Here is a 25,583-nt window from a genome sequence, read left to right as displayed (position 1 = left end):
GGAAAGGGCGAGGCGATAAACAGACTATCCGCCGGGAAGAAAGGAGAGAACCCGCTCCCTTGACGTCTGCAGATGAGTTGGAAACTGGCGGATGAAAGTGGAACGGACGAGGCTGGATCCAAAACAGACCAGATGATGAGCAGCAGAGTGGATAGGACGTGGCGGGAAATGCTGGCAAATAAACCGTCTAGAACAAAGCTGCCAATCACGGGTTATAGGACTAAGGCGGGCAAACGTTCCCATCCGGAACCTCAAGTTGACGCCCTGCGCTGGGTTTCACCTATTGAAGAACAGGCAGAAAGGATTGAAGTAGACGCTGCGGTTTCATGGCTTTGAACCAGCTGAAGCTGAAGCTCCTTGGTGACGGTTGCTGCACTGGCGCAGGAGTCTCGGCGGGGCTTTTGACAGAATGCTGGGGCTAACCGTAGTGGGGGGCTTAGTCTATTTTGGGAGTGCACGTGCCATCGTCGCAGCCCTCTACTCTACTCAGAGTATAATCTACTCTGTACCCATCAAAAAAGGATTTCATACGAAATGAACACTATTCTCTTGATTAAACAACATAGTAGAAGCTCCAAGTACACAAAAAGCGCACAAAATAAATAACGGGGGAAATCTATAAAGAGATGCCTTAGTCCCCACCCTACTCGGAATAAATTACTTCACGAATACGTCCAACGAATCCTTCAAGACCAGACGGGGAACTGGAGCCCTCTGTGGAAGCCAAAGCAGCCGACGCACCCGGCATAAGAAGCACCCTGGACCCAACTTCCACCCACTCAGCCGAAGTAACGAAGGAAAAGGTAATATCGATGTTGCCTTCTACCGCATTGTCCGAGGTATTGATCATCTTATTCACTTCCGGCTTACTCGGCGAATCCGCATCGAAGCTGAAAAATTCCGGCTCAGTGGGAGACGGTGGGGATGATATGATTTCATCACCCGCTAGGGCCATGCACGTCAATTTCACAGTCGTTCGGACATTTGCGATATAGGCTATCGCATTGCCACCCAATAACACTGGTGGGGACAGGGAAGACGAGAATTCGCTAGCGGCGAAGCTCGCGACAAATCCAGTCAGGGTCGGCAAAGAGCGAGAAACGGAAGACATAGACTGGCTAGCTAGGATGACACCCTTTCGAATTTTCCCAAGGCGCGGAGGTTGCTCGTCTGGCGTAGTGCACAGAGGTTCGATTCCAATTGTGCCGACTTGGTCCTCTGTCAATTTCTGGACAGGCAGCCGTAGGTTTCGAGCGCTGACAGCCCGAACACGCTGCCAATGCACTTGCGTTGTTGACAAGGTCTTTGGCGGGTATGAACTCGGCGGAAAGGAGCTCGAGAAATCGCCAGATGGTGGTCGGCTGCGGTATGAGCCGTATTGTCGAGGCTTCTGGGAACCTGGACTATTCCCAGATTCCAGCGCGGGACTAGATATGAGAGGCCCAATTACGAGCTCATCGCCAACAGAAATAGACCCATAGCGGATCAAACCACAGAGAACTACACCATGATTTTGTTGACGCTGTTCTGAATAGACTTTTGACGGAGGGATCGCAAATACCTCATCAACGTCAAAAACGGTCGTTGGATGCACTGAATATGACAATGGGTTTGGCATGCTGAGGGTTCGAAGAGGTGTTCTTGACGGGATTGGCAAATTTCGAAGCAATACATGAAGTTTGTCTACTCCCGAGCCATCGACAGCACTTGTAAGTACGATGGGCACTGTTTCCATCCAGTTATGGGTTGTAGATATAAGCTTTTTCACTTCTGCTGCATCGGACGACTTTATGTGCTGGAGGTCTACAGCTTTTTGGGACGGGTTGGATGGGACAGGGAGCATCGCCGGCTTCTTGCCCGAAACCTTTAATGCCGACAGCACCTTGGCGAGAATATTCCTCAAGCCAGCTCGTGACGCAAGATCCATCTTGGTGATAACGACAACAACCGGAATTTCTAGTTTGGTGCAAAGTTCCAGGTACGACAAGGCCAGGTTCATGTCCATCGGTTGCTCTGACGTATCAGAGCCAGATCCGACAGATACCTCTTCTTCGTAAGTGGCAGCAATGCAAAGAAACACATAGTGGGGAGCCCAGCTGACTAGTCCTCGTAAAGTAGACTTCAAGTACCTCACTGATCCAGGAAGGTCGGAAACGAAAGCCAAACGACCGCCATTCGAAGCTGCATGGATGTCGTCCCACGCTGCAACATTCCCTGAAGCGTAGTTGACCACATCAACATCATCAGAGGACGAAGTATTCAGAGCGTAGCCGATAAGTTCGTGAGCGACAGAGCTAGTAACCCCAGATGAAATCTCGTGCCTGTGTTTTAATAGACCCAATCTGCTCGTCCCTCTTCCATTGTCCAACACGGATGACGTTAACGTGCCCAAAAGTGAAGATTTGCCGACAGTATTTGGGCCCGCTATAGATACTCGGATTTGATCAGTGTTCGACGTATATCCATCGGGTCCCGAGCTCTTTGTGGCATCCGACGTTGTCATATTCTCTAGCGATTCGGACTTGAGCAATTCTACGCGGTAATAGTCCCAGTCTGGGCTCACCAGTGCTTCCGCAACCCAAAGATCCTCGGCGTGCACCTTACTCAGGTTCGCTTCCTGAGTACCCGGGTCCTCCATCCATTCACAATTACCGACTATCACTCTGCGGAGGACTTCTATCTTGCAGCCCAAACTAGAAGCCATGGCCTGTAGATTCGACAAGCTTTCTTCCAATTCATCGTGAATGAGCCCTACAAACGTTCCGTCGTCGGCGACCCCAATCTCATACAGTGCACCCTGACTCTCTTCAAGACCGGGCAGCAGCCGTGATGGTTTCGGAGTCGCCCCCAATCTAGGTGTTGCTTCAGGGAGGACAGGAAGCACAAGATTCGCCGTTGTAGAAGAGTGGAACGGTGAGGACTGCTGCAAACGCCATAGCAGCTGGGTTGTCAATTGCTGTAAGCGTTGCTGGCGGCTGTCCGTTGAGCGAGACTGCGGCTGTCTCAAAGTCGGCTCTTCACTTGGGGTTGTGGAGGACGCTGCGGGTGCGGGGCCAGACGTGGACAGGCTTGCACGGAAATTATATGACCCACCCACGAGATGACCCGTAGACATTGCAGTATAGGGCCGCCGGGGACGCAAAAGGAGATGTAGTTTGTACTCAGTGGGACCTTCTTGCGGTTCAGGTTCAAGTTTGGAAATCCCATAGTCAGAAAGAAAATCATGCCCCGCATTCTCCAAGTTTGTGCTGGAGCGGGTGCGAGTGGTCGTGCTTCGGTTGCCAGTCAAGGCAGCCTGTGGAGTAGAAGACCCGGACGTTGACCAGGGTGAAGATACCCTGGGGGGGTCCGGGTCGTAAGTAAATACCGACGCCATGGTATATCGACGGGGCACCCTTAAGAGCGGAAGCGAGATACCGGGAGAGAACCAATAATGAAGAAGTAAATAGGTACGAAGCGGCAACCAAATCAGGCAAATATTCGGGTCTCTTCAGGTATGCAGAATTGTATTCTATTTGTATATCGGTGGTGTTTTAGTCCTTTGCGTATGCCTTGTAATTCATATAAAAGAGTCATCTTGAGGCGCAACAGGCGGGTTGACAATCGACGTGACAAAGGGTGTGGGAGAACAACTCGTTGAAGGAGAAAGAATAATGCTGCTTCAAAACAGTCACACAGACAGTTATAATAATACAATTATAAGAGAAATGACATTTTGAAGTGTGAGTCACAAGTTGTTGCAGTTGAAGCATGTCTCGATTGGTTTGGGATGACACGGAGGCTGAGAGATCAGGTGATGTGGTTTAGGTATGACGTAAACATCCACATCCCCACGTGTGGAGCATGGTCCCTTGCTGGATTTAACGGCTGTTTATTTTGAACCCTGGTCAGCACGTTAAAAGAGGGGCCCTGCATGCGGACCTTCTTTCATAAATCCTAGCCGGACGGAGACCTCCAGAATTTGCAGCTTTTGTTCGGCGGAATATGCATACCTCATATAGTTGAAAAGCATATAAAAGTGAAAAGCAGCAGATAATATATATACTTCGATGAGACATACTCCGTATTAAGCTGCAGATTTCCATTCCCGTTTTCTAGTATTGATCAACAATTCGAGACTGGAAACCCGGGAGATATCTAATTACATAGCAGGTGATCAGTTTTGCGACATCTGTAGTCTAGGACAACTTTTAGGAGTAAAAATATTTTGCCCGATGGATGCGGAGGCATGACCGTATTTGGTGTGCACCTTGGCTAGCAGGTCAATTTAGGAGGTAGTAATTTGACATGTATAGAGACAACAGTGACAGAAAGTAGATGTGAAGTATTTGGATCACTTGTAATAACATGCAGGGGATAGTCCTGCAAAATTAGTATTTAGTCAAAGACTAGGTATGCAACTAAGCCTGCGTGGGGCCTATCCCAAGGCCTCTTGGTAAATTCTATTTCAACCCTGTTTCCCAGTAACACCAATGTTTTAATAGCCAATTATGCGCCTTGTAACCCTTCCCTATATGAATATAACGGATGCTGTCATGAAAGATCGAGTGAGCATCGACGCTTGTCCCAAACAGAACCGGCCCGTGGAAACCCAGATGCCACTCTTCGCAAAATCGGGTACTTCGGAAGTGAAAGCGTTTTAATTGCAACGGACACTTGTACTTGGCGTTCAAACCTCAGGCGGATTATATGAGTGATGAAGCCCATTTCCAGATTTATCTTCCTATCAGCTTTGACCGCTAGGTAGATGATTCGCGCCCCACTCCTTTGCATTTATCTTGAGAAACATGGATATTCCTCGCCGTCGTGCGCGTGAAGACGGCGCCACAGTTTGGACATTCGGCCTTGGCTACGACACCAGATTTCTCCCTTTGATGGCGTAGAAGATTGCTAAACGTCGAAAATTCGCGGCCATTACAACCGTGGTCGAAGCATTGCGGTTTTGGTCGATAGCTCACTACCCGTGGGTTCTGTATATCTGTAGATACTGGGGTAGATTCAGGCGATGAGTAAACTGTCCCTGTTGACATGAGTGGTTGTGGTTGAGGACTGGCGGCTAGGGACCCAGCATTTGAGCTAGCCATTCACACCATGTTAGTGCGCAACGTAAATGAAATATGGCCGTTGAAGCACTTACGGCACTGAAGAGCCATGAGGGAGATAATAGTCGTGCTGATTAACAAGATATGAAGGCGGGCTAGCAATCCGTTTGTCAATGGCGTGTTTGCAATGACTTATAGACAGCCAAGGACTCACGAGGGGGTAAATACGTGCTCTTGCATTGCTGGGGAGCTGATGGGCAATGTACTGGGTGGCACTGTGCTGGCAGTAGGGAACGAATATGGTAAGGATGCACTGTTCCCTCAGTTCGTTAGCCACTTACAAGCCAGTCTGATTAAACAGAGAAGAGACTTATTTACCCTCTAGGATGTCGAGTTTGCGGTGCACTTGGGTGCTGTGGATAAAGGTACTGTGAAGAAGGACCGCCTGGGTAGTAGTTTGGTGGCGCCGAGTGGTGATTTTGAGGGTATCCAACACCTGCACCTGCAGCGTACCCAGGAAGTGAAGGGAGACCGTTGGGCTGTGTGAAGCCCTGTTGATCCATGGGCATTGTTGATGGGTGGGGAGGTTGTGGTGATCGCTGTGGCCAGCCGTAGCCTGTCCCAAGTTAGATTCAGATGCGTGATAGAGATCCTGAATTGAAGCGTACCGTGATTGTTGTGATTGCTATGACCGTTATGACCGTTATGGCCGTTCTGATTGTTATGATTGTTGTGGTTGTTGTTTGCCATATTTAAAGAAAGTGTCGGGAGTGTTCTATTGATTATGGGGATGGTTTGGAATGCGTTTCTGTTCCTCAGTGTCGGAACTGCTGCTGCTGAGCTTGGACACTGTTTAGCTGTGTGGGGGCTATTCTTTTGCCCGACAGCCAACACAGAGAGATTGGCTGCAGTCGTAAGCCGTGGGGTCAGGATTAAATAGAGAGACGACGAACAGCTGGATTGACTTGAGTTGCCAACGACTAATTTCGACCCGAAGGCGTCAGTGGTCGTGGTACTTGAGGCAGTGCTAGTAATCTCTTGGAGCTTTTGGAAGGCTTGGAACGAAGACACAGAAAACAACGCCGCCTTGTACTGAGAGCTAACGGAGATCCCAGTGGAGTAATATTAGGCAGTAATTTGGAAGACGCTTCGCTGTGAAAGTTAGATCCGGTCAGCTTCCATACATGGCCATGAGTGCACTGGGGATATCCTTATTATCCTGGAGGGGCATGTGGACTGATAGATGATATGTGTGCGCCAGCAAATGCAACAATGATCAAACAACAGATCTCTCGGCAGGACAGGCGAGAAGAGGCATTGATCGGATCAAGTCATAGTGTAAAGGCCAAAGATCCAATGCAGACAGATCGGGGAGAAGAGCAGCACAATGGATTGAAACGGGGAGGCTGTGGTGAGACGGGGAGTGGGAGAGGAGGCTTGGACCTACGTGCAAACTGCATGCGAACGTTGTAAGATGGATGGAGCTCGAGCAGCACAAGGAGCAGGGACCGCTGCGCGTTTGCCAGGATCAAGACTCTGGACACACCAGGCTGAGGCTATCCCTGTATTTAAGAGTCCCGCGCAGTAAAGTAGTGGGATAGCAACGCTAAATAAGAGCAGAGCAGAACCGAGTAAGGCAGGATGAACAAGAAACGAATAAGCGTGAGCCGGTGCCGGACCGACCTAGTTCATCTGAAGTGCATTTGCAATTTGCCAGGATGAGCAGTGCTAGCAATAATACGAATTCTTATTATTATTCTGGTTTCTGCCATTCTGGAGCTCAGCTTACTTGCTCCCTCACCTCAACCCATGCTCAATGCTCATCATTTTTTAATTATAAATCCCCAGCGCTCGGCTGGCGTCGATTGAAATTACGGCCTGCTTGGCCCTGCGCTTTTATTTTTATTTTCCACTTCTGACTGACTCCGGACGACAGCCATCCTTGCCTTTGCACATGGCCAACAGTACAGTGTTGTTTGCAGCCTCGCCTTCACGCTTCAGCCGTGGCATCACTCGCGCACATACACACAACTCCCACTTAATATCGTCCAATATCCCAGGCACCATGGTCGTCCATTCACGAGCTCTTGTTTGTCCATCTATCCCGTGCCCTTCTCCCTTTCTTTCCTCGCCTAACGCAGATCGTGACTCAGAAGCTTACACTCTGACTGGCTAGGGCAGCTTGCGAGAAGAAACGGTGTGCATCCACTCCATACCTCTCTTGACCTTGGGAGAGCCGATCCAGAACGCTGGATACCGAAAATAGCTGCAAGTTGATTATTGGCAACTCCGCTACCTGTGAGCACCACATGAATATTTTTGTGTTGTCAGAGACGGTACGGCCTTCGGCGCCGCCGTCAACGATTCCCTTCTGGACCCGAACTCCACCAGCGGAATAAAGGCAAGAATGGCGCTAAAACAATCCAGCAAACGGGGACAGGGCTCTATCAGAGCTTGGGAGACCCGGGGTAGTGAGCTCCTTTCCTTGGTCTCAGTCTCACCCTCTCAGTTTGGACTTTGGTCTCTCTGACCCCGTAACCCTGGTACAAAACGATTACTGCACATAGTGTGATTCCATCTTTCTCTTTTCAGCCCCAAGACAAGAGTATCGAGACCCACTGCTCGCTGGCTTTAACCTTTTCCTTCATAGCCGTTTAGCAGTGTTTTCATTTCCTCAGTTATTTTATTTTATTTATTTTAATTTTTTTTTCTGTTTTAGTTTTACGATGGTAATTTGGTTTTTGCTTTTTATTCCGGTGGTGGCTGTTCTTCCCCTTTCCGTGCTCGTTGGCTCGCCTGAATATGCTTTCTCCATTCCGCTTGGCTGGCCCTTTTCGCAAATCTGGCAAGTTGACTAACCATGAGTCCATGACAGCCCTCAAGCCGAAAACGGCAGCTTTGGCTAGAAAGTACCTGACGGGAATGATGCCTAATTCCTCGGGGATTCGCGGAGTCGTACGAGATCGCCGTGACACGGAAAATGCGGTGCGCGATCAGGGCCACATGGCGACGAGCAGCGGACAGTTGAATCAAAAATCCCAGCGACCAGTCCCCCGGTCAGAAGTTGGTTGGTTGAAACACCCTCCCTGTTGCCGCGAAGTATCTGGTGGGGAGAGTTGTAAGGCGTCAACACTTGTTAGCTCGACCTCTTGCTCCCACTAATCAGCGGCTGGAATCTGACAGTGATACTGTTGGGGTTTGGAACTGGGTGGACGTGAGACTGGCTCTGATTTCCCCGACTTGCAGTACGTACGAATAGGACTTTTGGCTCTGACATTTGGCCCCCAAACTGGGAGTAAGGCTGCTAGCCAGCCACACTGACTAGTTTAACGCTGACCCGACAGATGCTTTGGCTATCATTTCTTGTTACGCTTGTGACGGTGTAAGACGGCGAGGAACGGGAAAAGTAGCAGTTCCCGAAGTTTCTCAGATCCTCAGGACACAGATGCACTTCGCTCGAACTCGACTTCCTCGGGCAAATTGAAGCATACTCATTGTCTCACAAATAATGGTTATCTGGATGACTTTCAGCAGTCATTGTTATCAACGCTAAAATTCCATGGACTGTGCACGAATACGATAGATATCACATGATGGCCCACACAGGTCTAACGTCAACCGTAAAACATTGGTCAAGAGCTTCTGATGAAGCGCTGAGGCGGAGGCTGTCAGACGAGACTCTTCGACACGCCTCACCCCCCTTCTGGCCAGCGCAGGATGGCTCCAAAGAGGTGTTAACTTCCCGGAGCTGTGGTAAGTGTTTTTGACAGCTCGGGAAAGGATCGACTAAGATCAAGAACCAACGGGCGAGAAGGAAGACCATGCGAACGTCCAAACTACAAGGGCCCTCCTGTGTGGTCATCAAACATTCGATTCTCATCTCTCAAAGCAAGACACCGGTCTTTGCTAGTGACGAGACAACCAATAATAAATGAGACTGTGTCAACCAAAGTAAATTAAATTGACTTCCCACCGCGAGTATTTTTACCCCAAATACGAGCTGGTTACCTTATGCTGACAGGTGGCTTCGTCGACTTCCGGAAGACCACCTCCTGGCGCCTCGTTACGTGTCCCACTAGTCGAGCTTATCGGCCCTTTTGTCTCGCCCCGATTAGTGCCTTCTTCCTTTCCATCTCCACAACAGGAGAAGCCGCCCATCCACCCCAGTCCCAGTCCCATACTAGTCGCTGAACTAAACATTGGGGCCGTTTTTCGGCGAAACGTTTCCGAAGGGACCTCTGACAGCGATTGGAGAGCCAGGGACGAGCTTTTCGTTCCCTCTGCTTGATCCAAGTTGGACATATGGGACAAGATATCCAAGAGCTCCGACATCGTCCCAAGCCACACCTGTTAGATTACCAATTATTGTACAAGAGACGAGGAAGTGACTCTCGCGGTTCCGAAGTCCAAATTCGACCAGTCAGAGGGGTGTTTCGTATCTTCTCATTCCTGCCTCGTTCTTCTGAATCTATTGAACCTGATTCGCTATGGCCATGACCACGCGGGCCAGGATTTGGAGATCTGCTTGGGTTCCACGTGCGGTGGCACTTTAATCGATCCTGCTGGACCTGCTGCTTGACTCCTGATTTCGAGAGTTCTGGGTGGATAGCCAAGGGCAAAAGTAAGCCTTCTTTGTTGCCTTCACACTTCACAGATTCGCTGTCGGTCTGCCCCCTCCGAGCCGGAGGAATGAACGTCTCCGGCCTGTGGGGATACGCACAACCATGGATTTTCGTATCGGTCGAACCCGGGCTTCTGGCGTTGACACCTGGACGAAGTCTGTTGAGCCTTCTTCCCCACCTCAGAACCGTGGTACCATCCTTCCGTTTTGTGACGTTTGTTATTATCTTGGTTTCAGCCGTACTCGTGAAGGCAGGAAAGGTCTCGCACGGAAGCTGACATCGACATCCCACACGCATGACGATCTCCTTCGTCTAATTGGGTCCTTGGATGAGCAGACAAAGCCCTCGTGGATTTTTGAGGCTTTGACACCCTTTATGGGCGTTAATTTCCTTAGTTTTTAGACCAACAGCGAAGCCAGCAGGGGAGCCGGAATATTAATCCTGAAGGGCTTAAGACAGCCCAGTTCTGGCAATAACCACGACGAGTCTCAAGCGAAAGGCTTTCCTATGGTCAACATCGTCAATCACAGGAGCGCCATGTCCATACTAATGAGGACAAAGTGAGACAGCATGAAACAATGTTATTATGACAATTGAACCGTGTTCCTTTCTATTAGCTCCTTTTCTCGACTTTCCCCAGAGCCCGGTCTCCGCAGCGTTACTTGTACTTGATGCTCAATTTCTCATCTTACCCCAAGGCTGAAACCCTTGCGCATCAGCACCAATAACTGCAAGCGGGAGGATGATCCAGATGTTTGATGGAATATTTGTCCCCTGGAAGCACCCTGGCTTTTGGTGCGCCTCCCGTTGGTGAAAACCGTCAAACGGTTGACTATCCACATCATGATGGGACGATGATTATTCCAATAAATTTTGTACGGATACTGTGACCACAACCACTGTCTGGCATTTCCATGCCCGGAATGACTCGCTCCTCACGAGTCATCCACGCAGGTCTTCCCTTCGCGTTTCACGAGGAAGAAAACCAAAGCCAACGGGCCTTTGACAGGGTCGACTTTGTGGCGGATGGACGGGATCATGATACGTTCTCTCTCGAGACTCGGCGGGTCGTTGGCGTTTCGGGGTTCGGCCGTCCGGGCTCCATCACTGCCTCACGACTAGCGGCACGGCCACACGATTCTCCAACTGCAGCTGGTCCACAAGCCAGTGCCCACTAACGTTCGGTTTGGGGTGGAGCCCCCTGCTGCCAGATTCAGAATGCCAGATCATTGTTGGCGATGTCACGCCCACTGGTGCAGTGGTGGCCCGGTGGGAGAGCGGCAGTTGGAGGGCTTGGGGAAATAATGGAGTCACGGATACGGGATTGCTTTATCGAGAGTTCGAGACGTCGACGGTGGGTCGGATTGTCGAATCGTAGGCGAACTGGTGCCTGAGCTGGTCAGAGAGCGTCGAGTGACTTCACTCGAACCCTGGCTTTTCCTGATGGTGAAAATAGTTTGACTGGATGACGTCCTGGAATTGGTGCTGTCGTATCATTCTGGACGCTAGTTGAGCTTTGTACCCACGATTCACGAAGCTGCCATCACACCATCGCTTTCTTATTACGGAGTCCTGTAGTCACTTTGGGCCGCTTCGGAATTCTGTCCTGGGCTTTTGCATGTATCATTTGAAGGGCTGTTTATTCTTCGTATTTTTATTTTATTTTTTTCCTTGGCCGCTGAACCGCTCCAAATTGCATGGTGTCCATGGACCCGAATCTGAATGGGCCGGTCATCTTCCACCATTGGGTCGAAACGAGAATGGCGTGGCTTGCAAAAGATGACCAGAAAGGCGTGCTCATGTGAAACCGTTATTTGCTTTTCCAATGGCGTCCCATGACACGCAACCTCGGATCTCGACTCCAGCCGGCGTGCTATCAAAATACGAAATCGGGTGCAGGGGTAGGGGGCAGCCTGCTGGGTCAGGACTCAGGACTCACACGTCTCTGGGCCTCCTTTTTGATCCTTCCGTACGCGGGGCAGTGTCGATCGGCTCGAGGCGTTCGTGGCCCGTGGGACCATGTAAGCCCAAGCCCAAGGAGGTTTGATGGGTTTCCCTCTTCGCCTGCCACACTAAGTATCTCACGATCTGCTAGCAGATGTCTGGATGACGGGTTAGGGGCACAAGTAATTTCGGAAATTGCGTCACCCAACATCTCGTGAACAGCAAAGCAACAACTTTGACCTTCAAATCTATACACCTTACGGTGTACATCCTTTGGACGGTACGGCCCGAGGATACTGTGCATCCCAGTGGCGGTGTGGGCTTAGCCGTTCAAAATCCTACGAGCAAGAGGCCTCTTTTCGGGGCCGCGGTTTGCTGTGTCTCCGACTAATCGAGGCCCGACATTGAAAATTTAACGTGATACAGCATGAACGAGACATCATGTTTTTTTCCCTTCCTATCGGTTAATCGTCGACTCGTCTGTATATCTCACTTTCGGTTGAATTTCGGGAATCAGAAGAATTTTTCTTGATAAGAAAGGGATGGGATTCGCCAACCAACCAACCTTCGCGGACTGATACTTGTTCCAGATTGGAGAACCGCCAACCGCGAAAAAAACCGGACTGGGTGTAAGGTAGACCAGAACGTCCATAACGCTTTTATTGAGTTCTCATTCGACACAATCCACTTTACCCGTTCACCGCAATTCGGACATGGAAGCCATTAGACATTCGACCTCCAGTTGCTTACCATGATACAACCTATCAAAGACCCGAGAAGCGAGGTGCCTGCCATATCCGTGTAGCCGCGGGTTAGTGTCACACCGAATCATATGGCTTCCTGGTTGAAATTGCATCCCTAATGGCACAGTGACAAGTTTTGGTTTACCATGAACCGAGCTGCTGCTTTTGCTATACATGAGTGTGACTACGAAACGAGTGAAGAACTCGCTCTAATCCATGCTTCCCGATGACGGTACGGCCGTATGGAATGATCCTCAAGTGGGTTAAAGTATCCGCCCTGCTATGAGGAGAAAAGCGCTTCTGGACGCTTTGCGTTGAGGCTGTTCTATCTAGGGATAGTAACAGGCCTGGCTCAGAATAAACCATTCATGACTGAGCCAGGCAAGTTAAGCAACTCTTGGATCTCCCCAGAGCGTCGGCAATGTATCAAAAAAGAAAGCGCGGGATCAGTTATCTGGCTGAGTGGATGTTAGTTTGACCCATCAATTCCTTGACATCTACAGGTACTTGTCTACTTGAGATGTGCTTTCGAAAGGAAACCTCATCTATAGCATGTTTATATTTTAGAACTTTAATCTATATAGTTAATTCTACAAGAATGCTGACTAAAGGAGGTGGCGGAATGCAACACCCTCACATGACACTATCCAGGGTTCGCTTCAAATTCTTGGGCTTGCTCGTTGGTACTGTGCTATTTCTTCTTTCAATTGCTCTGGTCCATTTGCAGAACTTACAATGTCTATCTGCTGGCCGGCGATCGGACAGGCTTAGGGTGTCGGCGTCAGCGGGATGGAATATCTACTGTGAATCTTGTAGATGACCGTTCCCAATGAGGCGTTGACCAGTCTGGCCGATTTGTGTGTCTTCGTGACGGCCAGTCCCAGCTGAAAACTGTCAAATGACCAGCTACTCGTATACAGGCTTCCACAAGCCGTACTTCATAGTAACCTGGGTCGAATTCAGCGTATCAGTCCTCCTCCTAGCAGCTAGATGCTATGCATCACTGCGAATTGTGAAATCCAGCGCACCTGATATATATTTGGCAATTCTTACATTTGTATGCCGTCCATTATAGTCCCTACCAAGCGATTCTGGATTAGCTAACCTTGACCTCAGATATTTGGCGCCGCAAGCATGGTAGTCCTCACTATTGCCGCAGAAGCAGGACTCGGTATCAGAGGGATAGTCCTGAACGACACTGATCAAATCGACGCTCTTCTTTATGGTTGGCTCAATCAGTTCCTGGCACTCATTGCAATCGGCTTGGGAAAGGTCACCATTGTAGCCTTTCTCCAGCAAATCCAAGGCTATCATACGGTCTTCCGCACGGTGCTTCTCTGGCTCTTAGCAGGTAGCAACCTTATTGTGAATTGCATTGCGGCTGCGTTGCTAATCACGCAATGTGATCCAGTCCAGAAGCTCTGGGATGATTCTATCCCCGGCTCATGCCCGGGTCGAAAGCGGATCCAGGTGTTTGGGTACGTGCAAGGAAGTAAGTTGATGAACCTAGCACCTGTTCTGCCAGTGTTCCCGGATATATTGGTTATGGACACGAGAAATCTGACTTAGCTTGGTACTATATTAGCATGGTCTGCCTTTTGTGACTTTGCTCTAGCCCTATTCCCTGTTTTCCTCTTTGCGGGGATTCGGGCAATCTCAGTCCCAACGCGTATAGGGCTGAGTATCTTGATGGGCAGTGGAATAATGTACGCTAATCCCCACCATTCTGGTGTTTAAATCCTCATCATGCTTACTAATTAATCACTGGGTGTAGTGCTGGTGCCTGCACCATTGTCAAAACCATAAAACTAAGCCGCTTGACGACGTTTACCGACGCAACGCGTATGTACTAACCGTTTCCCTACCTTTCAAAGCTGAAGCTGTTTCTCTACGATCATCAATTATTTAGGAAGCTAACTTCTCTACCGTTTGCGTTAGAACAATTGCAATATGTAATTGTGTGGAACCAGTGAGTTCTCTCTCTCCCTCTCTCCCTCTCTCTTTCTCTTTCTCTTCTGTTACCATGGGTGTATACTGTGAATATCGTCGTGACCCTGACTTCTCTCCAGGTCTGAGATGTGGGTTGTATTCATTGCCAGCTGTCTTCCGCCTACAAAAGTGTTTTTCACTCGCATGTTTAAGCAAGCGACTTCTTTCTTGCGGCGCGACTCGGACCAGGATGGTTCCTAGTCTAAGCTTTTCTGTATGATACGGCCGAGATACCTTTTTACAATTAGAATTTAGACTTTTGTTCAGGGCCCCTATGTCTAGTTACTAATGAGCAGAGATTTTTATGGCCATTGCTTGTATCTAGATACGTGACTAATAAGTCCACAGTGCCAAAGTACGGATACTTTAAGGAATGCACATAAACCGAAGACAAAGATTTACCATCCCGTGTTTCCGCAGGAATATTCTGATAGGAGCATGGCCCTTATTCAAAAGAAGAGTACAAAAGTTTCTTGGGATGCCTGAGCGAGCTAGAGCGCCTCCCTCTACTTTTCCAACCTCACAAGGCCACAGATCCCTCAAGGTCGTCGGCGCGAGTAACACCCTCTACCGTTTGATCACCGCCGAGTCACACTCAGGGCAAAGCGACTCTTGCATTGCATCTCCACACTCGCCAATTGTAAAAGGATGGCCATTCTGGCAGTAATACCAGTGTCTCGTATCCACAAATTCCTTAGCCATAGCTTGAAATACAGCTGGTCGCTCTGCATTTGTGACGATTGGATAGAACGTCGACAAAAAACATGTATTCGGTTGCATCTATATCGCTATCGAGGCCCCAAGTATGGACCGGAAAATCGGTTGCAAAGGAATTTACCTGTTGGAGAGCTGCACGGCCTTTATCGAGGTACACCTTGCTGACATTTGGATCGGCGCAGTGACACCGCTCGAGGGCGTATAGTTGGGCGGGATAAAGATAGGCTTCGGCTTCAAAAGGAGCACGTTTGGAGTTTTTTGCCGTTTGGATGAAACCTTCGCATTCTTTGGCGTTGTTGTTCTCTTTTTGATCCACCACGGTTCCCACCGTTCCGGGGTTGTTTTGGTGCAGATGAAACCGATTCAACGCGTGTATCTGTATCAGCGCGGATGTAGGCTTCATATGCGAGTTCTCGAAAGTCCGTCCATTGGTACTTCTTGATCTTGTCATCTGTGAGTGCGTGTTCGCTGTTATCCACCCAGTTAGGCATATCAGCACGTATATTTGACAAGAAGACTAATGCAGAGTATAACGGCCCTATTTCGATGTCTAAGTATTGGCAAGTGTCTATAGCGTGTCGATATTGTGTAATAAAGTCTTTTGCAGTTGCGAAGTCTGCTCGTTTTAAATTTGCAAGCTTCATGACAGCAACGCTGGCTTGCATGACGCCTTGCCCAAAAATAACTTTCTGAATAGCTTTAAATGTATCGTCTGCATATTCTATACTCATTGGCGAGTGTTCGAGTAACCTCTGTACATCCTCCGTAATTTGGGATGTAAGCCAGAGGCTGACTTGCATTGATGCGTCTTGCCATCTTCTATAGTTCAGGGAATTGCTGTTAGGTCGCGGCACCGATTTATCGATAAGTTGGACATAGCTCGCAGCTGTGAGGATTCTTTTCACGTTCCACGCCCATATCGAGAAGTTGTCTTTTCCATGCAGACGATTCGCAACGCCCTGGAGTTGTTCTGGTTCTTCTGATATCAAGTCACCCATGAAGAATGCTTGATTATTGGTCATATTTTGCAGGGTTCCGTGGGTCTGCTGCCTACCAGCGCCACCTGCGTCAGCCATGTTGTTGAATGCAGTATGGCTTCGTGTCTGTTCGGTCGATCGAGTTCCTTCTTGGGCAATATCACCGAATACGATGTGTACAGACTCAACACAGGCATTCTGTGAAGTTTCCTCCCCCCATAGTTGATGGATCCTCGTTCTTTCGCTTCTTGTCATATTGTGGATGTTGACTAGACTCAAGTCCTCAAAAGTGCAGACAAAATCGCCCCTGGTAATCGCACCCATTATTTATCAGAAGAGTCAAAGTTTCAGAGAATAGGCCGAGTACCTTGAGAAAGTCATTGTGATTATAGCAGTTATTTAGGCCCGTATGAAGGTCGAACGTGAAGCTAGATATGTGTTAGAAGATGGTTGATTATGGGGGGGTTTCACTTGGGGTATTGAAGCGATAGGGAGAAATTAAGTCAAGGCGGGAATGTGATATCGCTTACAAGAATATGATGGAGGGGTGGCAACCGACGGTGGTAAAAAGATGAGGTGTGTACGGTGAGTGTCGTGAGTGTCGTATTTGGATTGGGAGACTCAAGGATGGAGAGGAAGAGGGAAAAGAAGACGAGGAAAGGAAATGACGGGGCTGGGGGATGAAGCAGGAAGGTGAAGGAGCTGAGCTGCTTTCTTTCATGGTCACTCGGGGGCCTGACCCGATACAGGGAGCAAGCATGCCATCACTTTCGTCCATGCTTCTTCTCTCTTTCCTGTGTGTCCGATTCTTGTCCGGTTTCTTGTCAGTTAGCAAGCCAAGACTCCAATATAAGAAACCCCCTTGTCGATGTTTAGTTCAACGACAGGAAGGAGAGGTCAGCATTCACAAGTTGTCATAGACAACAGAAACTTGAATGTATTTTGGTCTTAAGAGTATCAGGCTGCTACCCCCAGGCGAATACGAGTGATATTGCCTTGAGTCATCCTTATTTCAGGGTTAACACTCCGTTGCCAGTATTTTGTTTGAACCGTAGTGATTCCTCCGTGTTTCGTAGGTATAGTTCCGGGTTCTCTCTAAGCCTGAAGAGAGCTACGAGGTTCTATTTACCGCCCACCCGGGATTTCGGAGTCCCACGAACCACCTCTAGAAGCCAGACACTTCCGAAATGCTCGGCGCATGATGGAAGCCCAGATTTGTCACTGTTGTATGCCACGCTTTTCGGCTGCCGCAGCAGCAAAGTTGACTGACCATTGGGAGTGTCAGAAGATGGAGATCAGCTGCACAGGACAAGATCGCTGCCTGAGGATACCCGACGGTGGCTAGCGTCCCTGACACCAAAACCGCCGTTCCTTACATAACGGGCCATCTGCCCCTCGTCGTTTGGTGTCGTGACTTGGCCTGGTGAGTTCCTCATCTCCTAGGTAATCTTCACGGAGAGACCATATTATTACTACTGAGGCTTCTGCTCTGCCGTTCTGCTTTGTGTTGGTGAAGCCTACGTTGTTCTGCTTTTTACCACAATCTCCGATTGATACCTTGTTCCTCAGGCAATAAAGACCCATCACGGCACACTTCCGCGTCTTATCTTGGGGTTTGACTGCTCCACCGCTTCGCTTTACCCTCGATCTGCCCAAATCTCCCCGGCTGTGTTTGTTGTGAAGGGCCGTACTATTCTACCAGGTATACTCTCCGCTATTTGTTGTATTTCGTTGCATCGTGCCCTGGCTAATTTTGGGTAACCAGCTTTAGCAGCTTTACTGTTTTCCGCGCTTTCTTCAATTACCAATCCTGTTATAGCCCAAGATCTACCCACGCAATACATACAAGCAACTAGCTCGCCATGGCATCATTTATGGAGGATCTATGGTCGAGCATTTTTACTGCGGGCCCTACCCCAACTCTCCTCCTTGCGACAAACGTCACCTTCGCCGCCTTGCAGACTCTCCTCCTCATTCTCCTTCTAGCCACATACAGCATTCATTTCTTTATCTTGTCGGCTCTCTCGGGTGCACTCTGGTATTCGATCAACTGGTTTGCCCAGGAGTTGAAGCAGTCCCAGGCACAAACAACCGGGGGGGATACACTATCGGAAAAGGCAACCGCGGTAACTACACAGGGTGATCCGAAACCCCGGAGTGCCGACGGCGCTGATAGTGACACGGAAACAGAAGAATTAGTGGAACGCAAGAGTGCGGGAGACCCTAGTGTGGGCTCACAGCCGGCTACTGCATCGACGACACTCAGCGTTCCAGGCAGCTCGAGTGAAATTCGAAAGCGCCTTAGTGTGAGCGGCGACAGCTCCGGGTATACGAGCACCGATAGTGAGTGGGAGAAGGTGGATGACAATACCGGAAATTAACAGACGTCCGTGCTTCCCAGTCCTCAGAGAAATTACCTGTCGACTTTGGGACGGCTGGGTGTGTTTTGGTTTTATGTGGCGTTGTAGAGAGACGGTCCAAGCCTCCGTATGTCTGGGATAGCTGTTGCTCCTTGTGCATACTGCCGAGGGCATTCGTACACTGGAGAGATACCCCATAGATACTGTTCTTGTCATTAATAAATTATATGGTCTATTAGCTTAGTTCCCATCTACGTGACCTTGTTTGAACTACGCGAGTTGATGTTAATGAGCGCGGCGGAAAACTACCTGTGGAGCACAGTAGGTTGCCTCAGGCTAATGCAGCTCTTATCTTAACTAGTTATCGATAAGTCGCTGACTCATCCGGCGCGCTAACGCCCAAAACAGATCGCGGGTTTGTTATGGATTTACTCTTTTGTTAAACAACGACATTTGACGTCCATTTCTGAACCAGTTTCGACCATATTTCCTCGATAATGCCTTGCGGCTGGCAAATATTGCAAATATGACCCCGGATTCGTCGATCTGCGTGGGTCGCAGCCACATATTCGGGTCCGTCTTCGCCCCCGCACCCCCAGGCGACTTCATACCAGGACTCGCACCGAGGACGAGGTCTTCACAACGAGAGGGATCGATACCAGAAAATGGAAAGTGGGATCGAGCTTGGCGTACGGCTACATCGTTTCTTTCCACCCCGGATGGGGAATTCGAGCAGCTAGTGCTTCACAATGAGGAGAGCGAGGGGGAGTTTTTGAAGCAGTGGAATCGACACAAGAAGCCATCGAAGGAGATTAGGGATGCCTTGAGCTACTTGATAAAGCTTTCTGCAGTGGATGCTGACCGTGATGACGGTGAGCCGAAGAATATAATTGACTGGTACGGCTCTGAGATTCGTCGGCACTTCTTGCGGAACTTCAAAGACGAGCTATCTGTAGTGAGTTCTTTCAGCACTCATATTGTTCTACTTGGTCACTCTTTACTGAGACGCTGCAGATTGTCTCGTCTCCCTCAGATCGAAATGATTTACTTGAAGTGCTCGTTGTGAGGTGCCTTTTACTAATGCGGAGGATTTACTTTTCTCCATTAGTGGAATACATACTTCCTTTGCTGGACAGTGCGCGGGAGGAGAAGGTGTTTATGAAGTTTCAACGCTCATTCAACTTGATGATAGGATATGCTATGCCATGGCCTCAGCTCTCCGACCTACTTACTCGAAACCTGGCAAAACATGCGTTTATTATCTTAGGAATTGCAGGCTTGAATGAGGAGGCGGATATCAACGAAAGTGCTAGTGTTGATGATATGGAAATTGATAGGCAGTACTCAGTATCATATCAAGGCTGGCGGGACGCGCCATCTGCTGAGATTCGGTCGCAAATAATGATAGAATTCGAAGATGCGCGAGTCACTACAGCCCGCGAATGCCTGCTATCATTGCTTAGCGACCTGCAGCTTGTTGGTTTGGGAGGCGAAAAGGCTCAAGAAGTCTTTGCTGGTGTCATGGATACAATGATGACGGAATTCATCCGGGCTGCATATACTAGTCACTGGGAAGGTCCATCACTTATCTCACGTCATTTGCGACAGTGGATATCAGATGTGTTTGCAAGGCTGGCCGTGCAGGTTCTTGCAATCATAAACGTACCAGAATCCGGCGCTAAGGACCCTGGAGATCTGGACGTGAAGTTCAGTGACCTCGAAAAGTGGCAGGAAGTTGGCATTGCCCGACTTGGTGCACTTCGAGTAGGGGAGTTATTTGATATTATCGTCGAATGGCCTGCAAGCAGTGGAGCGATTGAAGACCTGAGGCATTTCACAACGCATCCTGCAGCACGACACCACTTGACACAATCGTTTGTGGTGGCACTTAATCGACGGCTACTACACCCAGGTGCTTCGACGGTGGAGATTTTACAGGTTTACATTTCGATCATTCGATCGTTTAACCTCCTCGATCCGAAAGGTGTCCTTCTAGATCGAATTGCACGGCCGATCCGTCGATATCTACGAGACCGCGATGACACTGTTAAAGCAATTGTTGGCGGTCTATTAGCAGACCCCGCTGATGCAGACGGCCGTAATACATCGTCTAGCGGCGAAACGCTGGTAGAACTATCCGCGGAGCTGAGCAAAGCGCATCAAAACTCGTTGCGGAACGACACCGGCGAGCTGGACTGGGACGACATGAACTGGATGCCAGACCCGGTAGATGCGGCGCCAGACTACCGCAAATCCAAGAGCTCCGATGTAATCGGCAGTCTCATCAGTCTTTTCGAGTCCAAGGAGACATTTGTACGCGAGATGCAAAACATGTTGGCGGAGCGGCTTCTTCAAAAGCGCGCAGAATTTGAACAGGAAATGTCCGTCCTAGAGCTGCTCAAACTCCGGTTTGGCGACAACGCCTTGCAAGCGTGCGAGGTTATGCTGCGTGATATTTTCGACTCAAGACGAGTCGACGCCGTTGTTCGCAATGACCAAGGCATGGCAAATGCCACAGAAGACGATGAAGACGCCCCCGAGCTCCACGCCAAGGTCTTATCCCACTTTTTCTGGCCCGAGATTCAAGGCCAGCAGTTCAAAGTTCCCAGTGAGATTACTGAACTTCAGGGACGATACTCCGAGGGCTTCGAATCACTCAAGCAATCGCGCAAACTCACCTGGCTCAACGGCCTCGGCCAGGTCACGGTCGAGTTAGACTTGGAAGACCGCGTCTTCGTCGAAGAAGTAACCACCTGGCAAGCAACCGTGATCTACGCGTTCAACAACCCCGACGAACCCAACGAACCTGTCGTCAAAACAGCCATGGCACTCTCCGAACAACTCGACATGTCTGCAGTGCTCGTGCGCAGCGCCTGTCTGTTCTGGGTTAGTCGCCGCATCCTAACCGAGGTGCAGCGGGATACATTCCGCGTTCTAGAAACCCTCCCCACCAGTAAAGACACCATCGCCAACGACGGCGACAACGAAAACACCGCGGCATCCGAAACGGCAGGCCCCGACGCCGCAGACGTCGACGTTGGTACCAGCAGCAGCGCCGACGCAGCGGCCGCAGCAAAGGAGTCCGCCGAAGCAGCAGCCATGGAGAAGATGAATCTCTACTGGCAATTTATCGTGGGGATGCTGACGAACCAGGGTGCCATGCCGCTGCAGCGAATCGTCATGATGCTGAAAATCGCGGTGCCCGGTGGGTTCCCGTTTAGTAATGAGGAGCTGCGCGAGTTTCTAGCGGGGATGGTGTCGAAAGGGAAATTGGAGATTGTTAGTGGAGGGAATTATAAAATTGTGAGATGAGGACCCGTCAATTCTTCATTACCACTACAATGTTATTACTATTAGCTACTATCTGCATCCCTTACTCATGATTAACGATAAATAGATATAATAATTTTTGTGAAATGAGAATTAACCGAAATCGCTAATACACACAAATCAACCAGCCCTAATAAAAAAAAGAGGGACTTGAAGAAAAGAAGAAGACTCTATTCCGCATCCAACAATGCCACCGGCGGTTGATCATCAACCTGCACACCACCCCTCTTCTTCTCATTGCTGTCCCAAAACGGCAGACGCCAGCCACCCTCGCTCTCCGGCGTCGAGAGCCAAAGGCGCATGAGGTGTCTTCTCGGCGCAGGCGGGGCATAGTCCTTATATTCCGTGCGCGAGTGCAGGACATGCGAGTTCGTCACGAACTGGATGTCCCCGACTTCGAGGACCATGTGGAGCGCCAGACGCTGACAGGTTTCTTCGAGGACTTGCAGGGCTTCGAGTTGGGCGGGTGAGAGAGGGGGGACTAGGCCTGCATCTGAGAAGCGGCCGAGGGAGCGGACGTAGTAGGGGTCCCATCTGTTGCAAACAAATCCGGTTAGTATTTGGAGATTGGATGGTAGGTGGGTAGGTGGGTAGGTGTGGGTGGGTAAAAAGCGTACTTTGTGTATACTCGCGGGGTATCGCCGCGCTCGAGGTAGATGACGCTGGTGCGGATGAACTCGTCCTGGCCCTTGGATGTCTCGCCCTTGCGGTCGAAGTACCAGATTGGTTCGATGAGGGTCTTCAGGACATCGGGGCGTTCCGCGGCGAGAGTGTTGTAGACGTTGTGGGTGGAGGCGATGTCTGATTCACCTCCTTCGAGGGCACGAGCGATGCAGAGGAGGCCGACGATGTCGGAGTCATCAGCGTGGAAGAATTGTCTAGGATTTGTTAGTTCTACGTGTTTCTGGATGAGGCAGTGGTGGTGGCCTACCTGGCGTTTGTGCGGTAGATGCGCACAGAGTCAATCTGGGTTGGGTCTTCGCCGAGATCCTTGACGTGGCCGAGAACATGGCCGCGGCTGTTCTGGGAGATGAAGTAGCCTAGGTATGTGCCGAGACCCATGTAGGCGACGGCAGACTTGTGGTTGCCCCATTCCTCCACGGGGAAGCCCTTGAAGAGGATGAAGCCTTTTCCATTGAGGAGGTCCTCGCGGAGGTCTGTAAGGAGGGCGGAGAGCTTGGGAAGAGGGAAGTTGCTCTGTTATTGTTAGCTTTGCTGGTTGGGGTAGAGAGGAATGAATACTACCTTTGAGATACCAGTCAGAGGGGTCTTAGCGGCCAAGAAGGCATCAGCAGTTGCGCTGAGCTCGGCAATCTCTTCAGCAGAGAAGCGATGGGTCCATTTCTCAGGAGCGTCCTTGTAGTCCTCGGGCTTCCACAGAGTAGGGCCTGAGATGGACTTGGGGAACTTGTCGAAGGGACGGAGGGCGTCGTAAAGCGGGGGGTGTTGGCCAGTGGTCTTGAGGCCATCAGGGAAGGCATCAAGAGATAGAGGAGTGGCAGTTTGTGTTAGAGTCGCCATCTTAGCTGTGATTTTGAAGAATATTGAGAATCACTTCGTCTGGGTTGCTTCCCCTCAACCCCTCGGAGGGGCACGTGGGAGATTTATAGACCCCGCCAGCTCGGATGAAGCGACTCGGCCGGGAGAAATGAGTATAGACATCGAGAATAAACGCAAGCCGTTATGCAAACAGTGGAGGCCATTGCGTGCTGGAAGATCCCTGAAGTGGGAAGCTGATAGGACGAGAGGCCGACGACGACGGCGTGATTGGTCTTTGCGATTGCGTCATCTTGGGCGATGAGCACCGACTGGAAGCGCGACTGCAGGGAAACAGGACTACAGGAGCAATGCATTGATAATTGAATCGAAGATCGGCCGTTTGCCAGTGGCACCTCGTCCCTTGTGGTCTGTAGAGGCTGGACTGTCATATGATGGACCGGGGTGCTCCGTAGGGCCCAGGCACATACTACCAGGAACACCACCCACCTTGGTAGTTATACTTACAGCATAATATATCAATTATTATCAACCTGCCAGTTATACATAATCATAAATGCCCCTCCAGATCAGCAATGCAGGCGATAATCAGATAATCAGATTGTCAACTAGGCTGTCTGTTCCTGTGGAGTCTGCCCTGTGTCGCCGTGATGCTTGCATACTTCTGCATCTACTGCAGTCCTTTAGATATACAGACTTCGAATCATATCATTTCCCATATACACCAACATGTGTTCACCATCTACTTGCCCTCCGTATATTTTTACCCAAGGCTATCCTCAGGCACTCGCATCCGACTTCCCCATTCGGTAATTATATGCTCAGGGTCCAGTCCAGTCCCACCAAATGAAATTCACAAACTTCTCCAACTTCTCAACCACCTCACCAACACCTCCACTCCCCCGTCTCTGTCCTCGACATCTGCCGCTGTAAAATGGTGCATATCGCGATCTTGGATGTCGACGTCCCGGTACCAGCCGTCTATGCCGCCCGCGGCTTCTATAGCTCACAGTTCCGCGCATTGCTCCAGTCCGCCGCAGCGCGCCTCAACCTCCCCGCATCAAGCATATACACAACGGCTTTTGATGTAGTCGGCGGCTCTCTTCCTCCTCTGCAAGCACTGCGATCATCGCCCCGATCAACGACAAATGGAGCAGCAGATGAACAAACACTCAACCCGCTTGCGCTGCCAATAGACGGGATCCTCATCACCGGCGCCACCGCGGGGGCCTACGAGGCAGCAAAACACCCCTGGATCGTGCCGCTGCAGAACTTTATCCAGACGGTCTTCGATGACTTCCCACACGTCAAAATCTTCGGTTCCTGCTTCGGCCACCAGATCATCGCGCAGGCTTTCTTATCATCACACGCGCGCGGGGCATCCGACTCCACCCCACCACCAAGCGTAAAAGTCGAGCATTGCCCGCATGGGAGCGAGATGGGACTGGCATCCGTAAAAGTCAACCCGGAGTTTAGCGCGCACTTTCCTGCACTCTCGGCGTCACTCCCGCTGCCAAACGAGATGCGCTTGCAGATGATACACGGCGACTGGGTGGCTTTTCTTCCGGGACAAGACAAACTGCCGGAGCCGTGGCTAAATGTCGGATCAACGGAGGCCTGCCCCATCCAGGGCCTTTATTACCCGGGCCGGGTGTTGACGTACCAGGGACATTTTGAGTTTGATGTGTTTGTGAACACGGAAAGTTGCTTGGAGTTTGCGAGGCGGGGTGGGTGGGATAAGATCGCTGTGGAGAGGTATCTGGGGTTGATTGCAAGAGGGAGGGTTGAGGGCGTTGTGGAGGACGCAGATGATTCGAAGGCTGCAGCGGAGGTTGTTGTCTTGTTTTTTGGGCAGTGAGAAGCTCAAGTGTTGTATATAGAATTGCATATAGAGTATAGATTATGATACATGAATTTATGAATGTTGGTTGAACTTATTTGTATTTTATATGGAGCGGCAACCGCTGTAGAGCCAACCAGCTGAAGGAAAATAAATCTTGCCAGTAAGCTGTACTGAACACTTGTAAATTACATCAAGCTACGAACAGAGAATCAATACCTTCAACAACCAACAGCCATATTAATTTCCATTGCAGAAACACCCGCCTGTTTCAGAACAGTTACACCCCAACAACCCCACAATCCCGTCTACTCGGGGAGCGTCCGTCTCCGAGTCCAAAGACCCTAGCGCTGCAATCAACTGCAATTAATCTACAGCACAGGATGCCCATCTCGGTACTGGATCGCACTGCCGTGAAGAATCCCCCCGTGTAAGGTACGGTTAACCCCCGCCCCATCGTGTCCCTGACAATCAAATTCCACGCATCGCCCTTGCATCAACCAAAAAGGGGCAATCATCGCC

At 50.0% G+C, this 25,583-nt stretch overlaps 10 protein-coding genes across 10 annotated transcripts; 5 read left to right on the top strand and 5 right to left on the bottom strand.

Moving 5' to 3' along the window:
* Positions 1 to 643: 643 nt before the first annotated feature.
* APUU_20956S (uncharacterized protein) lies at positions 644 to 3,376 on the bottom strand (the record flags this gene model as incomplete). Its single annotated transcript, XM_041699655.1, has 1 exon — positions 644 to 3,376. One exon carries the CDS (start codon positions 3,374 to 3,376, stop codon positions 644 to 646), a length of 2,733 nt encoding a protein of 910 aa, XP_041552718.1.
* Positions 3,377 to 4,739: 1,363 nt separating this feature from the next.
* On the bottom strand, positions 4,740 to 5,792 carry APUU_20955S (uncharacterized protein; the record flags this gene model as incomplete). Its single annotated transcript, XM_041699654.1, has 5 exons — positions 4,740 to 5,076; positions 5,138 to 5,197; positions 5,257 to 5,355; positions 5,421 to 5,658; positions 5,711 to 5,792. The coding sequence occupies 5 exons, from the start codon at positions 5,790 to 5,792 to the stop codon at positions 4,740 to 4,742; spliced, it is 816 nt and encodes a 271-aa protein (XP_041552717.1).
* Positions 5,793 to 9,026: 3,234 nt separating this feature from the next.
* On the bottom strand, positions 9,027 to 9,374 carry APUU_20954S (uncharacterized protein; the record flags this gene model as incomplete). Its single annotated transcript, XM_041699653.1, has 1 exon — positions 9,027 to 9,374. The coding sequence occupies one exon, from the start codon at positions 9,372 to 9,374 to the stop codon at positions 9,027 to 9,029; it is 348 nt and encodes a 115-aa protein (XP_041552716.1).
* A 392-nt stretch (positions 9,375 to 9,766) lies between these two features.
* On the top strand, positions 9,767 to 10,066 carry APUU_20953A (uncharacterized protein; the record flags this gene model as incomplete). Its single annotated transcript, XM_041699651.1, has 1 exon — positions 9,767 to 10,066. One exon carries the CDS (start codon positions 9,767 to 9,769, stop codon positions 10,064 to 10,066), a length of 300 nt encoding a protein of 99 aa, XP_041552715.1.
* Positions 10,067 to 13,249: 3,183 nt separating this feature from the next.
* Positions 13,250 to 14,541, top strand: APUU_20952A (uncharacterized protein; the record flags this gene model as incomplete). The annotated part of the gene is made up of 6 exons (XM_041699650.1): positions 13,250 to 13,408; positions 13,468 to 13,843; positions 13,937 to 14,057; positions 14,126 to 14,193; positions 14,290 to 14,320; positions 14,421 to 14,541. The coding sequence occupies 6 exons, from the start codon at positions 13,250 to 13,252 to the stop codon at positions 14,539 to 14,541; spliced, it is 876 nt and encodes a 291-aa protein (XP_041552714.1).
* Positions 14,542 to 15,290: 749 nt separating this feature from the next.
* APUU_20951S (uncharacterized protein) lies at positions 15,291 to 16,358 on the bottom strand (the record flags this gene model as incomplete). The annotated part of the gene is made up of 1 exon (XM_041699649.1): positions 15,291 to 16,358. The coding sequence occupies one exon, from the start codon at positions 16,356 to 16,358 to the stop codon at positions 15,291 to 15,293; it is 1,068 nt and encodes a 355-aa protein (XP_041552713.1).
* A 1,538-nt stretch (positions 16,359 to 17,896) lies between these two features.
* PKR1 (V-type ATPase assembly factor PKR1) lies at positions 17,897 to 18,415 on the top strand (the record flags this gene model as incomplete). The annotated part of the gene is made up of 1 exon (XM_041699648.1): positions 17,897 to 18,415. The coding sequence occupies one exon, from the start codon at positions 17,897 to 17,899 to the stop codon at positions 18,413 to 18,415; it is 519 nt and encodes a 172-aa protein (XP_041552712.1).
* A 505-nt stretch (positions 18,416 to 18,920) lies between these two features.
* On the top strand, positions 18,921 to 21,706 carry APUU_20949A (anaphase promoting complex subunit 2; the record flags this gene model as incomplete). The annotated part of the gene is made up of 2 exons (XM_041699647.1): positions 18,921 to 19,349; positions 19,409 to 21,706. 2 exons carry the CDS (start codon positions 18,921 to 18,923, stop codon positions 21,704 to 21,706), a joined length of 2,727 nt encoding a protein of 908 aa, XP_041552711.1.
* A 188-nt stretch (positions 21,707 to 21,894) lies between these two features.
* On the bottom strand, positions 21,895 to 23,245 carry APUU_20948S (TauD/TfdA family dioxygenase; the record flags this gene model as incomplete). Its single annotated transcript, XM_041699646.1, has 4 exons — positions 21,895 to 22,258; positions 22,342 to 22,602; positions 22,656 to 22,921; positions 22,970 to 23,245. 4 exons carry the CDS (start codon positions 23,243 to 23,245, stop codon positions 21,895 to 21,897), a joined length of 1,167 nt encoding a protein of 388 aa, XP_041552710.1.
* A 910-nt stretch (positions 23,246 to 24,155) lies between these two features.
* On the top strand, positions 24,156 to 25,079 carry APUU_20947A (type 1 glutamine amidotransferase; the record flags this gene model as incomplete). The annotated part of the gene is made up of 1 exon (XM_041699645.1): positions 24,156 to 25,079. The coding sequence occupies one exon, from the start codon at positions 24,156 to 24,158 to the stop codon at positions 25,077 to 25,079; it is 924 nt and encodes a 307-aa protein (XP_041552709.1).
* Between the last annotated feature and the right edge of the window lie 504 nt (positions 25,080 to 25,583).

Source organism: Aspergillus puulaauensis, chromosome 2, assembly GCF_016861865.1.
Source record: "Aspergillus puulaauensis MK2 DNA, chromosome 2, nearly complete sequence".
NCBI lineage: Eukaryota > Fungi > Ascomycota > Eurotiomycetes > Eurotiales > Aspergillaceae > Aspergillus > Aspergillus puulaauensis.
This window is presented reverse-complemented; position numbering and strand designations above follow the sequence as displayed.